General features: G+C 35.6%; 1 protein-coding gene across 1 annotated transcript in view; it reads left to right on the top strand.

Moving 5' to 3' along the window:
* PTPRB (protein tyrosine phosphatase receptor type B) overlaps positions 1–17659 on the top strand; it is a 157063-nt gene that overhangs the window by 6350 nt on the left and 133054 nt on the right. The window contains exon 3 of the mRNA XM_020990256.2: positions 6858–7108. Coding sequence (XP_020845915.1) covers positions 6858–7108 — 251 coding nt within the window. The remainder of the gene's footprint in view (positions 1–6857; positions 7109–17659) is intronic.

Below are 17659 nucleotides of genomic sequence, written 5' to 3'. Positions count from 1 at the left end.
TTCCACATCATGAGAATCAGAAGTGGGATGCAGGTGCCCTTGCAATCTGGAAAATCTGCATAAAATTTTTTGGCTTCTCCTTTGTACCAGAGAAGAAATCTGAATTATTATGGTATTAAAAGATGAAATATGTTGATATTATACAATATTTGACCTATATTTTATGCATTTCTCAATGCATGTTTTCTGCTCGCCTTCATGTGTTATCTGTGGCTTCCACAAAACTACAAAAAAGAAATCCCATTTAATTTCTTAGGCCTACCCATGATGTATCAAAACCATGATGGGGAAAGTCAGGATGTGGAAAGGATAACTCTGTGTATATGTGTGTACATATATATATATATATATATATATATATATATATATATGCATACAAATATGCATATGCTATATATGTATAAATATGTAAAACAGCATTGTTTTAATCACTGCCTACTGCAGCTGCCTGCATCTCTAATTTTGTATTTTCTGATCAGGGGCAATTTTTCAACTATTTCAAATATTTTGTGGAACTAGCAAGACATTTTGCTGGGGGACTGTTCAGTTTAGTACATAGACTATAATTGCATAACTACTACTTTATTTTATTTTTCATCTGTATTCACTTTATTAGGAAATTAAAACCTTTTCCATAATGGAATATTAAATCAGTCATATGTTAAGAGGGAAAATTTTATTAGTGATCCTAACATTTAGTGGCTTGTAAGAATACCCCCTGACTAGAAAGAATTGAGACAATGCAGAGGGACTCTCCTCTAGGCTCGGATCATGACTACACTATCTTTCCCAGTAGAATGTGAACTCTTTGAGGTTAAGGAAAGTTTCATTTTTGTCTTTCTACCCCAAGGCCCAACACAGTTGCTAGCATGTAGACACTTAATAAATGTTCACTTGAATGTTTAAGCCATATAGGCTGTCCTCCATGCCTGGAGCCTTCCTCCCTCTTCATCTCTGCTTCCTGGCCTCCTTCAAGTCTCAGCTAATATCTTATCTTTTTCATGAAGCCATTCCCGGGCCTCCTGCATTTTAGCCCCTTCCCTCTGAGACTGCCCCCAGTTTATCCTGTCTCAATCTTGTCTGTACACAGTTTTTGCATGCTGTCTCCCTCATTTGACTAACCTCTAGGAGAGCAAGAAATGTAGAAAACAGTCCTTTCTTTGTATCCGCAGCGTTTAGTACATAGGCATATAGACTGACTAAGGTACATTCTTTTTAGGTTTGTTATTTCTTTGAATATTCTTTTGATGAATTAATTAATTAACTCCAAAGAATTTATTATGCACTTATTATGTGCAAAATGATCAACCATATGATAGTCTGTTCAATTTATAAGGAAGCCTGAGATGACTAGCTCAGCTGGACTTCCATTTCATCATTTAAGTTTCCTAGAGACACATTTTTCCCAACTTTTTTTCAGTCTCAGATCTAGCTGTAAACTTCTCTGAATGTCCTCAACTATTCACCTTGCTTTCTCATTCCCCCTACCCTACCTTCAATCCATGCACTGGTTTAGCCAGCTAGCTTATACAAATGTAATAACACATACATATAAATACAAACAGAATGTCTTTACTTCTCTATCTCCCTCTATCCCTCATCTTTTATCTCTATCTCTCTATAATCTTGCTGTCTATCTCTCATCTCTATCTCATCACATACATATCCTTTTCCTTCCTATCTCACTCACTGTCACTGAAAATGTCCATGAGGAAAGAAGATAGATAGGGCTTTAAGATGGATACACCAAAATTGTAGTTGTTGTTCATTGTTCTTTGAAAAGGGCCAAAGTAATCTATCTTCACCAAAGATAGCCAAAATATTATGATCCATTGTTCTGGAACCAACAGTGCAGGCATGGTTGTATTCATTGGTTTATTCTCAGTTGCACTTGATTATTTAACCACCCTGTGACTTAGTTTGCCCATTTGTCAAAGGGTGAATGGCATTTAATATTCATTGGACAGACTGCTAATTCTGTCACCATCTATCAATATGCTATACTGAAGATCTAATTAATGCAGTACATATTATTTTCTACTTACTCTAAAGGAATTATTAGTAAAATGAGACGAGCAGATGCCCCTAAAGGCCTCTTAAATATTCTTTAAGTATTTTGGAAAGGAGAATATATGCTAAATTATGTATCATTGTCATTATCTTCATCTTCGTAAGAGATGATATGGTAATGAATACAGAGCTGGCCTTGAAGCCAGTTAGACCTATGTTCAAGTTGAGCTCTAACAAATACTGCTTGTATAACTCTAGGCAAGTCCTCTAACTTCTCAGTGTCCATAGACAATTCTAAGATTTTGAGTTACAAAGAAATTATTGACCTACATTAGTAAAGGAGCTTCCTCATTGAGGAGCTACCTATATCGAGGAAATCAGAGGCCCATTTCCTATCCCTATCTCATTATTACAATGGCATCAAAAGCCCATTTCTATTACCTATTATTTTTAATCCTAAAACTAATTAAAAAGCTATAATACACACATATACATATGAATATATGTATGTATGTATATATGTATATATACACATATATACACACAGATACACATATATTTTGAGGAAGATAATATATTGAAACCATATTTTAATACTATTCCTCCGAGACATGCAAGGTAACTGCCTTCATAAGATCATAGATTTAGAGCTTGAAAAGACCTTATTCCTTGGATATAGTCAAATCCCCATCCTTCATTTTATAGAAGAGGAAACTAAAATCTAGAAAAGTTAAGTGATTTGCCCAAGGTCACACAGATTGTAAGTTGGAGAGTCAAAATTCAAACCTAAGATTCAAACTGGGGGCAGTCTCAGAGGGAAGGGGCTAAAATGCAGGAGGCCCGGGACTTTAACACAGTTTCACTGTACCGTGCTGCTACCTACATAAAAAATTCCAACTCTTGTCTGAATCTGATTTCCATTGTTTCTTAGACATAGCATCTTCAAGCATGGGACCTAGAAAATTTTAAAAGGCTAGTTAAAAACTTACTCACAAATTAAAGGAGATGGGAATTTTTAAAAGTATTTTAAAGTCATTTTACTAAACTCCTTGGATCGAGACTGAAGATAAACATTCCGTAACTATGCTCTGTTAAAGAAGAATGTTCTAATAAGGGAAGTATAATAACAGTGAAAGTAATAGTGAAGCTTTTAAACTCTTTGTTTATTTTTCTATTATGTAAATAAGAGTCTCTTTTAATATTGTGAAAATACTAGCCACTATACCACAATATATAGGTGTGTGTATGTGTATGTATCATTTTAAAACTTAATTTTGTACCATTAACACATCCAGCTCCCTAGTATTTATATATGTAATTTTGTATCACTTTTCCCATAAAGAGCTCAGGTTGTATAAATTATTTATTGGGAGATACAGTGGATATTTCTAGGATGGGGACTTGGACTCCTCCTTTTCTCTTTCAAAATCCCAAGACATGCACAAAAGATATTAATGCATCCCAAATGTAGCTCTCCGGTTTATGGCCAAAGTCCCCAAGACTGGAGAAACTAGAAGCTAGAGTTGACATAATTTTCCTTTTTCCTAAATAGTGTAATCTGAATGTTAAAAGCATAGACACAAAATGAAAGGGAATAAGGCTAGAATCTTCCCTAGTTCCTTCTTTGAGAAAAATCTTATAGCTATTGATGGAAAATAGAACTTTTAGGTTTATAGTTGTGATGTATACACACATGTATATATACATACATATACACATATGTCTGTGTGTTTACATATATGACTCAAAGAAAATTGTAGAAGTCATCTTTAAAACTGGCTTGAAGAACTCAAAATCTAATAAGATGGCTTTATTCACAGAAGAGCCTTCAGAAAGGGTTTCGAAACTATTGCTCTAACATTCATGGTAGCTTTGCTTTATCAATTGCATTAAATATGTGAGTTGACACATAAAACAATAATGTTCATCTCAGGATGAAACCTTCCCAACTACTACTTATGGTGCAGAGGTAATCATAGGTTGATGTGCTAAGACATCATAATTACCTACTAGGTAATCATATTTGGGAGCTTCTGCGTCTCCTAACCCAATCATTAAATCTTTTTGGAGGATTGGAGAGCTAAAATTGTCCTCGATGATAGTCATTCCAATGAGGAGCACAGGGCAAATCTCATTACAACAAATAAAACGTCTCTGAGGATTTCAGAACCCAAGCTAGTGATCACTTATTTCAAGCAGCATTCGATAAAACAAAATTGTGCTCCTTCAAATCCTCTTAGAAAATGGGTGAGGTGTAAGAAAATAAAGAAACCAAAAATTTAGTCCACCTAAAGAACATGGCTGATTCCACAGAATCGACTAATCAATAAACATTTATAAAGCATCAGCTGTGCCAAGCCCTGTTCTAGATAGGTTCATTGTAAAAGTGTTGATCTATTTCAAGGTCACGTGCTGTCATATAAAAGGTATGCCAATGAGAAAATAAATGCCCCAAATTATATCCTCCAAGTGGCTATCTATGCCCCCAGAAGTCATCTAATCATAGAATCCTAAAGCTAGAAGGGACCCAAGAGCTGATTTCAGTCATGCCCTAACACCCCAAAATATAAGTCCCCACCAGACATTCTAACAGGATGAGAAACAGACAGACAGACAGACAGAGCACAAAAGGCTAATTATACAGAAACTTTCATAAACTTGTCCAGCAGCTATGACTACACATTACCCTCTGGCTTCAACAACTGGGGGAAAGAAGAGTTAATATCTAAAGGGAGAGAAAGAGAACTTCTTCCATGAAAATATGGAGACAGAGGACAGCGCTGTAGTCATAATTTTCCCCAAAGCAGTAGTTTCTCAGCTTTGCAAGTTTGTGTTGGGTTTTGTGTCCTTGGAATCTTGACCTCTGGTAGAGCCTAGGTGTAATGGAGCAGACAGGTTAAATGTGGTGACTTGACCACACGTTTAAGGAACATCCTCAAGATACCTCTTGGAACTCTACACATCTGTGTAGCACATTTTGGGGAAAAATCACTATGAAAGAAGTAGGCAAATCCAATGCAAAAAAAAACAGTGATAATATATTTGAAAGTACATATATATATGTATATATATATACATATATGTATATATATATGTGTATATATATATATACATATATGTATATATATATGTGTATATATATATATATATATATATATATATATATATATATATATATAGTAAAGCTAAGTAAAATAAAAATAAAATACTAGGTCACACTTTTCTTTCCCCTAATTGATTAACCCAACCCTCAAAGGAAAGAGCATTGGCTTAAGAGTCATGAGAACTGAGTTGTGGTTCTGGCTTTGTAACTCACTAGCTAGGCAACCTCAGTCAAGTCACCACCTCTCTGGGCCTCAGTTTCCTTAACTTGCAACATGCAAAACTAAATTATTTCTTAGACCCCTTCTAATTTTAGCATTTTATGATTTGACAAAGCACACATTTTAGAAAGAAAATTAAATGGGGTTTCTGTATAAAAAATTGAATAGGTAAGTCGACAGAAATCACAGTTATTTTCAGACTTGAATGATCAGTGGTAGGTAAGATGCGTCACTGTTGTTTATGAGATGCCCACTAATTTCCAAGGGGCGTTCAAAATAAGGACCAACAATAAAAAATGCCCTAGGAGATACAATTTATAAGCAAGACTATCTTTAAAATAAATCAATAAATATCCATAAATAAAATCTCCAAATCCATAAATCCATAAATAAAATAAATCCAAGATTTAATAAGAAATCTTGCTTTTCCATAGAGCTCCAGACTGTTAGTGATTAGACAACCAGCCCTAAGGTCAGGAAGATCTGCCACCAGAACAGTGACTCTGTGGGCCTGAATAAGTTACTTAACTTTTCAGTGTTCCTTCAACTCTCTTAAACTACAAGTTGAAGGGATAGCGCTGACCTGTAGGTGTAGAAGAAGTTTCTCTCCTGGAGTTCATGCCTAGATGAAACCGTTGGTCTAATTCACCCCAAAATAAAAAAATCAACCTTAAACATAGAATTTAAATCTTTCTAAAATATTTCCTACAGAACTGAGTGGCTTTTGAAAGCAATTTCTACAACTTTCCCATTGTAGAAAAACAAGACTTCCAGATGTGAGTGATGTTGAAAAAAAAACAAGAGGAAATAGTGCAGTGGATAAAATGCTGACCTCAGAGTCGGGAAGATCTGGGTTCAGGTCCTGCCTCCATTAGATTGTAAACTCCTTGAGGGCAGGGACTATCTTTTGCCTCCTTTTGTATCCCCAGTGCTTAGCACAGTGCCAGGCCCCTAGTAGGCACTTAATAAATGCTTATTGGTTGATTGATTCGTCTTCTAATACTCTAGGCAACTTAAAGGTATAATTTGTAGAGAAGGTCTCAACTTGCATTGGTAAAGGGCAGTTTTCCTCATCTGGGAGCTTCTTTTTTCACATGTACTAATTTTATTTTTAGTTTATAAAATAAAGCAAGCATTTCCATAATCCATAATAAAACTATTATGGCACATGAAACTTCAAATCTATTATATACAACTTGCTATTCCTTTTTAATATATAATAAAGTTACTGTGTAAATTTCTTTTTTCCTTCCCTCCCCCCTCACCTGACCCTAGAGGTGAAATCACTGGTCTATCTCCTAGCCCTCTATCCCCCAAAAAGAATTACGAAGTTAGATGAGGCAGCTGGATCCCACCATATAGACTAATATGGCTTCCCACAGAACTGTTATTTAGAATAAATGTTGGGTACCTTAATACATCTGTGATAAGAGGGTTTTCTCCTTACTAAGTATAATTGTTCATTGTTTGGTGAGTCAGTTAAATGTGAGGTTGATTTTAGCCACTCTCCTTTATTTCCTTCAGCTCACCAGGGTGGAGAAACTTTAGCAAGGATCACTAGAAATACCACTCCTCCAAAGATCCCCATTACCATAAATGCTGTTACATATGACCCCAAGAATCTGCTTGGGCATGTCACAGAGGTCCTAGCAAGGGATGCTACTGAAAACTATGGCATCAGCAGCACTGGGAATCCTCATGTGCAGATGACTGGGATTACAGAGGAACCTTGGGCACAGACGACTACCCAACAGTATCTCAGCACCACAGCAGAGGTAAGGCAAGGGAAAAAATAGTTTTTATTCTGTGGAGTGTGGTTTGTGAAACCTGAAATTTTGGAAAACTCCGTGAAAGGTTCATTATGCTAAAAATGGTACTAAATGAATAGGATGGTTACCTCTGGGCTTTCTACCTGCTATATTTGTAAGTGTCTATGTTCTAGGTAAACACAAACCTTTGAAATGTACTTTAAGTTAAAGTATGATGAGGCAAACATACATTATGCAACACAGCTAAGATGCTATCATGAGAATATGCTTAATCCTCAACTATCTATGCAAATTATGAGGCAAAAAGATGCATGTAATATATTAACATTGGATAATCCAAGAAGTTTTACCATTTTACTATAGGACAAAGTAGATGAACACACGCACTACTCTCCCCATCTGTGTCCAGTCCTGACCCCTCTTTCATGGGCCTTATCAATCAAGCCTTAACTCTGAGACAGGTAGAGTCCTCCCTTCAAGCACACGCATGTGTATGCGCGCGCGCACACACACACACACACACACATACACACTCATGGACCATCCACAGATCCAGCATATTAATTAGAAATATCAACAAAAAGAAATGAATGAGCATGTACTCACAGTGTTCCTGAATGTAGGTTTTACTTCAGAACCCCCAAATGTAAAGGTCACTAGCCCCACTTACAATTCTTTAGCAACCTAGAGACAATTGTGCTGCACACCTAGTTAGCAAGGATAAGCAATTAGAACTGGGAACTACCACATGCTTTCTCCTTAGGCAGCCACATCCCAGGTGAAATCCTCTCTGTCCCTCCCTATATCCCTATCCCCAACTGCCTCCCCAGCCATGGATGGCTAAGGGCTTGCTTCCTACCAATTGTCCCAAGGGTTTTATGCTGGCAGGCCTCAGCACACACAGTGCTAGCCATGGTTCTGACTCTAGTATTCCTGTCATACATAGGCTTTGTTTTTGTCTCAGGACCTAGGTCCCCAATACTGTGTTAAATCTTCATGATTGAAGTGCAGTAGAAGATAAGTGGTAAATTTCCAGGATAATTCAGAATTAACCAGAATAATTAAGTCGAAATAAAAATTCAATATTATTTACATTGAAAGTATTTCAGTTGCCCTAGTTTGCTAGTTACCACACAGAATTTTAAATAAGCATGATTCCAGACCAAAAAAAAAGTCTAAGTGAATGATCATAATCCAAGAATTACACAGAATAGCTCTTTAAAAAGTCAAAGTACCAACCCAAAGTACATTTTTGTATTATTTGTTTTACTGTATTATTGTATTATTTATTGTCTTGTTTGGTTTTATATTTTATATCAGTATAATAATAATTATAGTATACTAATATAGCATGTGTATTTTATTATTCAAGTTGGTATTGTACCTTTTATTACTGAGCATTATATACTATATATTAAATCTATTGAATAACAAGGATGAGTCACTGGCCTTTAAATCTGAAATTTCCCAGTCTAATCTCATTTTGCAGCAGTGGCAGGAAAAAATGATCTCTAAAGTCCATCCAAATTCTCAAATTCTGAAAAATCATTTCAATTATAAATTACAATAGGAAATTCTATGCCTGAGCAATAAAACATTGCCTTGGAGCAAAGGTATTATTTTTTTGTTGATGGCAACCCTATGCAGCATTTAGACATAATACAGGATGGTCCTCTCAAAGTTGCTGTAATAAATCAAAGACTTGGGGTTTAAGGAGCTTGATGGTGTACTGGGCTTTGAAATGACCCGGTCCACACCTTTAGGGGTCAAGCTGATGTTTCTCCTAGAAGCCTCATGAGCCCCCAAACAAGCCCCTACTTCGGGATTGCTGGCCTGAGACAACAAATAGCAAGGTGACTAGTGTTTAAGGATTTTCTCAAATTCGCTGCCTTCTTTTCAAGATCCCTTTCCTTTCCTCTTCCCCTCCCCCTCTCCCTCCCTCAACCTCCTCCAAAGGGGCACGAAAATGACACAAAGCCAATGATCACACATACTTTTTACTCTTGAAGTTATTCCAAGGTCTGCTATACTCATTCAAGTGACAGCTTCTAAGATTGCAGCCTTTCATGACTCTAATACTTTCCTCAAGGCATGATTGTTACGTCATTATTTGAAGCATTTACTTTTATAACAATCAAATATAAACAGCTGTTGTTGGATAAGTTGGAAAGTGAAAGTCAGTCACCAGTTAAGAGAAAACCCCTTTTGTAAGTGGTGTTAACAATCATAAGAGGCTCAAAGCATGGGCCTCCTGGAAAAGCCCATGAAGATCTATTTACAGGACACTGAAGCAAGTTTTTAGTTCAGTGAGAGGAAAAAATTGCTCAAGCTGGGTTGATTGGATTTATGTATGAAGATTCAATTCTCTCAGTTCCTTGCTCTGACTTACAGAAGACAATCTGTTCAACTGAATTTTATGCTGAACTGGCTAGTTGCCTTTGGGTCACATACATCCAGGTATAGAGTCTATACCTGTCCATACTATAGACAGAAGCCATAGGACAGAAAATTTCTCACCTACTGCCAACCCTCATGTGCCAGGGACATGTTGGCCAGTAATTACTTTCTATGTTCATTTTGAAAATGTGTAATTTATTTTTTAAAAATGTTTCTCTTTTATTATTGTGAACTTGACAAACATCAACAAACACAAATTTTTCTCTATGGAAAGAACAGAAAAAGAGAATGAAACATAAAATCAAGACTCTCCATTACATATAATTTGGATGGGGGAGGCATTTCTCCTAATCCATCTGATTTGTTGTTTCTTATGGCTCAAAAGTATTTCATTGTTCTTCCATACCATTGTTCATCATTGAAAATTGACAGACACCCCTTTAGTTTTTAGATCTTTAATATCAAAAAAAGTCCACTATAAACTTTTTTGTACATGTCTCTTTTTCTTTTTTCCTCTGATCACTTTGACGTATATGCCTAGTAGTTTTAATAGTCAAGTCAATATTATTTTTTTCAACTTTTATCTGTTCTTGGATATTCAAAACTTCTATTCTTTTGTTGGGGCTTTCAAACTTTTGCTTTTCTACTTTTAGTTGCATTTACAATTCATTGATTTGCTCTTTCTTTTGTTGATGGAAGGATTCACAGATATAAATTATCCCCTTGACAGTTTTAGCTACATCCTAAAACTTTTGGTGCACTGTACCACAGTTTTCTTTAAGGGATTTTGTTATTATTTTCTATGATTTGTTTACCAAGCTCAGTCCTCAATCTCTGATCTTCAAACTTTCTCTTTATAATGCCTCTTCTGAAAACTTCACAAAATGTTATTTGTTTGTTAAAATTATATAACCTTAAGTGTGTGGGTATATATCCTCCAGATCCACCAGTTCTGGATACTATTAAAAGGCTCCATTTGGGGATTGTCTAAGAACCATGCTGGGATTTTTGGCATGGAACTTGGGAGGCCATTAAGAACTATGCCACATGGGCTTTGTTGAGACTCTTTAGTGTAAGACGTTGTTGAGGCACTCAAAAGGAAAATACTTGAGCCTTCCCAAAGAACTACCAAAAATTGCAAACATAGACAATTGTATCAAATATACCCAGTTGATTTGATGGGGACAGCAAATATTTAGCTGAGGAGGAATAGAGTAGAGTGAAACATATCAGAGTACATAGAGTATATAGACTCCTTTTGGATCTTGTAGTCCCTTAGACTATAGGGTTGTCTCAAAGACAACTAGAGAGCAAGGCAGGAAAATCCACCTATCACGTAGGGTATATAACAGTTATAAAAAGGTTCCATTTTCCCTTTTATTGAATGTATTCCTGAACTGCTATTGAAGGAGGGAAGAGAATGCCCCCTTCCCATTTCTGGAAATTCAAAAAGAGGTTGCCTGATTCCCAGGTGACACTTGGGGACCAAAGTATCAATGAAGAGTATGTTCATGGGGATATCTGGAGAAGTTTTGGGGAGTGTCTCCTGCCATTAATTCAAGGCCCTAGTTATATTCTTCTCACTGTTAGGTAATGGTGGATAGCAATTCAGTTCCATTTAACCACTTTGCAGAACTTAATTTATAAATGAGTATTTATTTTGAAGATACATGGCTATAACAAAAGAACAAACATTTCTCCTCAATACTGTAGAGCCATACTCCCGTCTGTCCCACATCGGTCTTAGGAGAGAGTGGGCCAATGAAGCACAGTTTCTACATAATATGCATCCCTCTGGAAGGGGCCAGTGTGTATGACTAGCTCCATGAAAAGCGCTCCAGTCCAAATCCCACTATACATTTACATTTCTTATGTTCATATTGATGTGAATAATTTGCAAATTTACTACTTCTCTGTTTCATTTTTCCTTTTTGTTGTTTTTTGCATGGATGTCACACATGTTGCTCTTTGGCTTACCTTTTTTCATTGATAATTAGGCACTGTTTTATAGGATTTTTAAAATTTTATCTTGGGTTGCAATTTGAGATCCTTTGCTTTTGGGGATATCCTATTCCATTATTTTATTTCAGACTTTTCATGGCTAGAGGATAATCCTGTGTTATTTGAATTGGCACTTCCTTCATACTAGAAAGCTTTAAAAATATTCTGAACATAAATACCCCCAAAAAAGAGAACTCCATATCCATAGAAGAATGCAAAAAGGAGATTAATATGAAATAGTGAATATATATTCTATGCCACTTTCTTTTTTAAAAAACATGTAATAAGTTCTTTGTCACTAAAATGCCAGTGTTCTTTCTTCTGAATTTCTAATTCTCTCTGCACATTTAAAAAAATGATTAATGGCCCTCTTGGTTGTTTTTTTTTTTTGACATTACCATTTCTAATCCCTTTTCTTTGATCCCTCTCCCACAGTTAAGACCTGGGAGAAAGAGGGAGAAAAATTCCTTGAAACAGATAAGCATAGTTAAGCAAAACAAATCTTCAAAGTGTTCATATCTAAAAATGTATGTCTCTGCACCTTGTATCCTTAACTCCTCTGACAAGAGGTGTGTAAACATGTTTCACTCTAGGCTCACTGGCTTTGCTGGTGTCAGGGAGGGAAATCTCTTTTATTACTTTTGGGTTTCTGGCTGACTTTCTGTGTGATTCTGGAGTGGAGGAATTCAGTTGCTGTACCTTCTTACTGGATTTGTTAACTATTATTCAGTCTGACAAGAATTTCAGGGTTTTGTTGGAATAATATTTGGGAGCTGAGGTCTCCTTTCCTTTCAGGCTATAAGTCCCCAAAGATCTTTTTCCTGAATGTTTGCAAAAAAAATTTTTTATAGTTAAAATTGTGGGATTTAATCACTTATAATGTCAAGTGTGGGGTTTTTTGCTGTCAGCAATCTATCAATTTCATCAACCAATGCATTGTGACACATACCCAAATGTTCTGGGCAGTTTTCATGCATCATTTCCTGTAATATTTTGAATATTCTAGATCTTTTTGGAAACATATGATCCTTAAGTTGTCACTGAAAACCTGTCTTCAAGATCATCAATTTGGCTTGTATAGAATTTATATGTTCTTTTGAAGTCGTCTTTTTATTCTCTTCTTCCAAATTTTCTTCTGCTTTGCTATTTTGAGTTCCCAATCTGTCATTGTTGTTTTTTTTCAGAACCTCATCTATTTTGATGAGAAACTCTGTCGTATGTTTTAAGTTCTCTATCTTATTGTTTGGTTTTTATTAACTCATTTTTGAGAGCTATGATTTTAAGCCTAATTTCAGTCCTAATTCCTCATGTTATTTCTCTTGAAAATATCCTTCTTGTTCCATGATCTCAGAGGAATTTGAAGAATTCTTTTTTTCATTTTTAGAGCAAGGGTTTATTTTCCTCCATAGCATAATTCTCATTCAATGTAGCACTCATTTCCTCTCTCTTTATTATTCTTCCTGTTTGTTTGTTAAATAAACCATGAAAAAAACTGTAACCAGAAGAATAGAATACACACTATCTGTGAGGTACATAGGGAGAGGAACTAGATGGACCTGTGGTTCCATTAATAAAAGGAACTCCCAATGCCAATTCAGGTCAGCATTTTCTGAGCAACTTGAAGTCTTAGAGAGCTTCCTAGAGGACACAAGTGAATTTGCCCAGGGTTACACATTCATTGTGTATTGAGATGCAGGACTTGAACCCAGATCTTCCTAGATTTGATGTCAGCTCTCTATCTACTATGCCTCTGAATGATGAATATGTGTGCTGCTATTGTTGCTGCTATTGAGGCTGCCTCTAAGGACCACCAACGATGATCCTGTTGTACTCTGAGCCTATGTCCATCCTGGTGTTACAGACCTCTCCTGCAGATCTTTTAAGTTGTTTTAGTCTGGAAAGACATCTCCTTCTGAACTTTTGTTGACTCTGCTACTTTAAAATTTGATTTGAGACATTTTTTAAAGTTGTTTGGAAGAGAATATTGGGAGAATTCAGCTGGGTTCTACCAACTTGACTATGCCTCACCTCTTCCATCTCTTTTCCACAAAGTACAGTATTATTTTAATCAAAGTTCCATTTAAATTCATTGCTATGCTATAGTTCAGTGAGCCAAACTTTATGAATATTCTAATCTAGTTTGTGAAATGGTAGCTTGTGGGTGCCACAGCAGTATAGAGAGAGACCTTGCTCTATCCCTTGCCCTTTCCACACATACTTGATATTTTATAGCATAAAAACATTATAGTTTTGATGGTTTAGGGGTAGGGTGTAAATAGACTCATTTAGTGGCTGGGAATATAGGAGTTTCAAATGCTGGAAATCAGGACAATAGAAGTACCATGGTCTGAAAGAGTATTTCATTCATAGCAGCTTCTAGTGGCAAGTAAAGCTGCTGCCTATACCCTTGAAGCTAGGACAAAAGCTGTGCAAAGCCCATTTCCTCAGGATTTTCAAAAGAGGGGGAGGTGGAGAGAAGTTGGTATAAAAAAAAATACCAGGAAACCTTAGAAAAGTGTCTGAGAGAGACTCTGGAGCCTGCCATTAGAGACACATCCGGGCACTCCCAACACTCATTTCCAAGACTTAAAAAAAAAAAAATCTTGGCATAGACAGGAGACTGAACTATCATTCAATTTGAGTGTGAGTGTGAATGTATGTGTGTTTTATTCTATTAAAGAGTGTCAATTGGGCACCAGATTAGAAGGAACTATTATTTCACACCACCTAATTCATTCATTTTCCTCAGTGGACTTTGGCATTTCTTTGTTTCACTGACATTTATGGTGCTTTTGTCCTCATAACCAGAAACACTAATCAAAATGCAAATTAGTACACTGTAATGAATGTAAGCACCAAGTAAGATGGTCAGGTTTTTTATAAATGATTTTAATTGATTATAAAATGTGTGTAATGAGACATGATTTTTAGACATAGACAATATATAGATTTTAATTATGTGACTCTACTTACTTATTACAAAGGGAGAGCTTATTACTGTAGGGTGGGGGACATTTGTGAGTAGTGATAATAATGCAGAAAAGAAGAAGAAAGGAGATCATCAATAAAAAAAAGTTTCAATGCACAGAAGAGAAAAAAAGGAGTTTATAAGGGAACACAGATAACCTGAAGAGTTTTGTAATTATCATATTATATTTAATATAGACTTTAAGAAAACCAACCTGCACATAATAGGTACCCAGTGTCATATACAATCTTATTTTTCTGTTTTCTGTTCTCTTCATGTACTGAATTATTCATATTTGAAAAGTTCATAAAAGGAAAGAAAAAAGTTTTGGCCATCAGAAATAAATAAATTGTTGATATCAAAACAAACTTTTTTTTCAAGTATAAGCCTCTAATTTTCTATAGAGTTTTAGAATGTTATCTAGAGAAATAAAAGGTTATTTTTTGCCCAAAGTTGTACAGCATGTATCTGTCAAAAGTAGAACCTGAATCAGAAGCTGGTCCTTTATCCCTTAGGATCAAATGCAATGATATTTATAAAGTATCACAGTGCCTGGTATATAGGAAGGATTTTTTTGGTTTGTTTTTTGAGGCAATCAGGGTTAAGCGATTTGCCCAAAATCACACACCCAGTAAATATTTGAAGCCAGATTTGAACTCAGGTCTACTTGACTCCTGGACCAGTGCTCTATCCACTATGCCACCTAGCTGCCCCCAGGAGGTTCTTAATAAAGGCTTTCCTCCCCTCTTATGCCACTCTCCAAGACTGGCACTGCCCTAATCTAAATTTTAGAGCATATTAATATAGACATAGCCCCATTAAATGAAATTGTCTTAAGAGTTTTATTAATTTTGAATATAAGTTCAAATTAAAAGATGGAACATAATTTTCCAGTGTGTCATTTTTTTAATTGGCACATCTATTGAATGAATGGTAGTATTTATTTTCTTTTAAAGGCATGTAAAGGTGTTTCAAATACAATTTACATAACAGAAAGACTTTTTTTGGAAAACAGGATAAAGTTGACTTGTAATCACATGTAAAATTGTTGTTCTTTAGCGATCAGTTTTACTTTTCCATTAAAAGTACTAGCAAAGACCTATAATAAAAAATACAAGAATTAAGTATCTGATTCTGGTTCATGGGACACACAAGATAGAGGATTAGACTTTTTCCAGGCCTCAGTAACTAAGGGAAAAAAGTAATTATACACCAGAGGTAGAGCAATTATGGCTGAATTCACAAGATAAGAAGGCAAGAGGCCCAACAAGGTAACAGTCTTATGAACTAACACTGGGGAACCCTAATCCTTAAGGCTCCCATTCAGCATCTATCTTCCACTAACCTTCATACACTAGCAGGATAAATAAACTGGTGCATAAGCTTGTATTTTGGGATTCATGCAGGGATTCCCCTTTTTCTTCAGAGATTCTATCTATGCATTCCGCTTCATTGCAGCATACTGTAAATATTGGTTGCCCAGCTGGAGGGAGAGAATTAAAGGGAAGAAAATTGAGATTCCTTCTGCCTCAGGGAGGCCCTAGATTTAAGAACCTCAATGAAATTGCATGAACTTTCCTCAGAATACCCTCTCTATCCACTTCTAGCCCTGCAAAAAGCTATAGACACTGATTAATCCAAGTCAGAGAACAAAAAAATAGACAAAACTGGGACAGTCAAAGTCAGAGAATAGCAGCAACAAAAACATACTTGGCTGAAATAGAAGTTGCATGCAGAGCTAGAGTGGACTTGAAGAAAGGTGACAGAAATCCAGCAAAAGCCAATCTCTTGCCTTCAAAACAACTTAGAGCTGAAAACTAGTGAGTGAAAAGTAAATTTCCTAATATACAAAGGGACTAAGGCAGATTTGCAGTCCATCCTAAGAGGTATTCCCTGCATTAAAAAGTGAGGGGAGAGAAAGTGAGTTAAAGGAAAATACAAGGACAAAATGTTTAAAATCACCAAAAGTTTCAAGAAGAAAATTTTTTTAAAAAATCTGGAACACAAGGTAGATAAATCAATATAAAGAATATTAATATTAGAAGGATTGGTACTAAGACATCAAAAAGATTACAAACTTTTCTAAATACATGTTATAAGAAAAAGGAAATTAAACCAATCCCTGATGAAATACAGAACCATATTAAATCCCAAGACAGCATAGAAATTACCAGGGAACAAATTCAAAAACTATGGCTGCACAACAAAACTAATTAGGAGAATGTTAAAATTTAAATATGTGATAAGGAGTCCCTCCAAAGAAGTAAAAGAAAACAGTTTTAGAATACGAACATGCTGAAGTGAAGGGTAATATGAAAGGCAAGAGTAAAAAAGATAATAAGGCTAAAAAGATACATGATCTCTAAATAAGAAACATTCATTAATCCTGAAGAAAACGTGGGAAGGGACAAATTAAGCATCATAGATTTCTGAGAACACAACAAATAAAAAAGCAAGAATACTATAACTAAGGAAATAATATAAGAAAATTGACAAGAACTCCAAAACTGGAACACAAAGCACCAATCAGGAGCAGCTAGGTGCACCGGCCTTGAAGTCAGAAGGACATGAGTTCAAATCCGGCCTCAGACCAAATACTTGACACATACTAGCTGTGTGACCCTGGGCAAGTCACTTAACCCCAATTGCCTAAAAACAAAACCAAGCAAAAACACGCAAAGCACCAATCAAAAGAATCCACAAATCAACTCAAGAAAGAAATAAAATTCTAATAACACAAGACCATTTTGTACCCACTAAAAACCACAGAAGCAAAAGGAAAATTATATTCCAAAAAGCATAAACATTCAAGATGTAATCCAAAAAGACATATCCTGTAAACATGTATATGTACATATACAAATACATTTATACACATACATACATATATACCTGGAATTTTGAAAGCACTTTAAGATTTTGAAAACTCTTTACAAATATTATCTCAGTCTATCCTCATAACAACTCTGGAAGGTAAGTGCTATTATTATGCCCATTTTGCAGATGAGGAAACTGAGACAGATAGCAGTTAAGTAATTTGTCCAGGGTCACAGAGCTAGTGAGTGTCTAATGCCACATTTTAACTCATGTATTCATGCCTCTAAATGCAGCACCCTATCCACTATACCACCTACTTGCCAAATATATGTAAGTATATGCATGTAAATATAAATAAATATGTACTCTTGATT

This window comes from Phascolarctos cinereus, unplaced genomic scaffold (genome assembly GCF_003287225.1).
Source record: "Phascolarctos cinereus isolate Bilbo 61053 unplaced genomic scaffold, phaCin_HiC Scaffold_1;HRSCAF=81, whole genome shotgun sequence".
Lineage (NCBI taxonomy): Eukaryota > Metazoa > Chordata > Mammalia > Diprotodontia > Phascolarctidae > Phascolarctos > Phascolarctos cinereus.
This window is presented reverse-complemented; position numbering and strand designations above follow the sequence as displayed.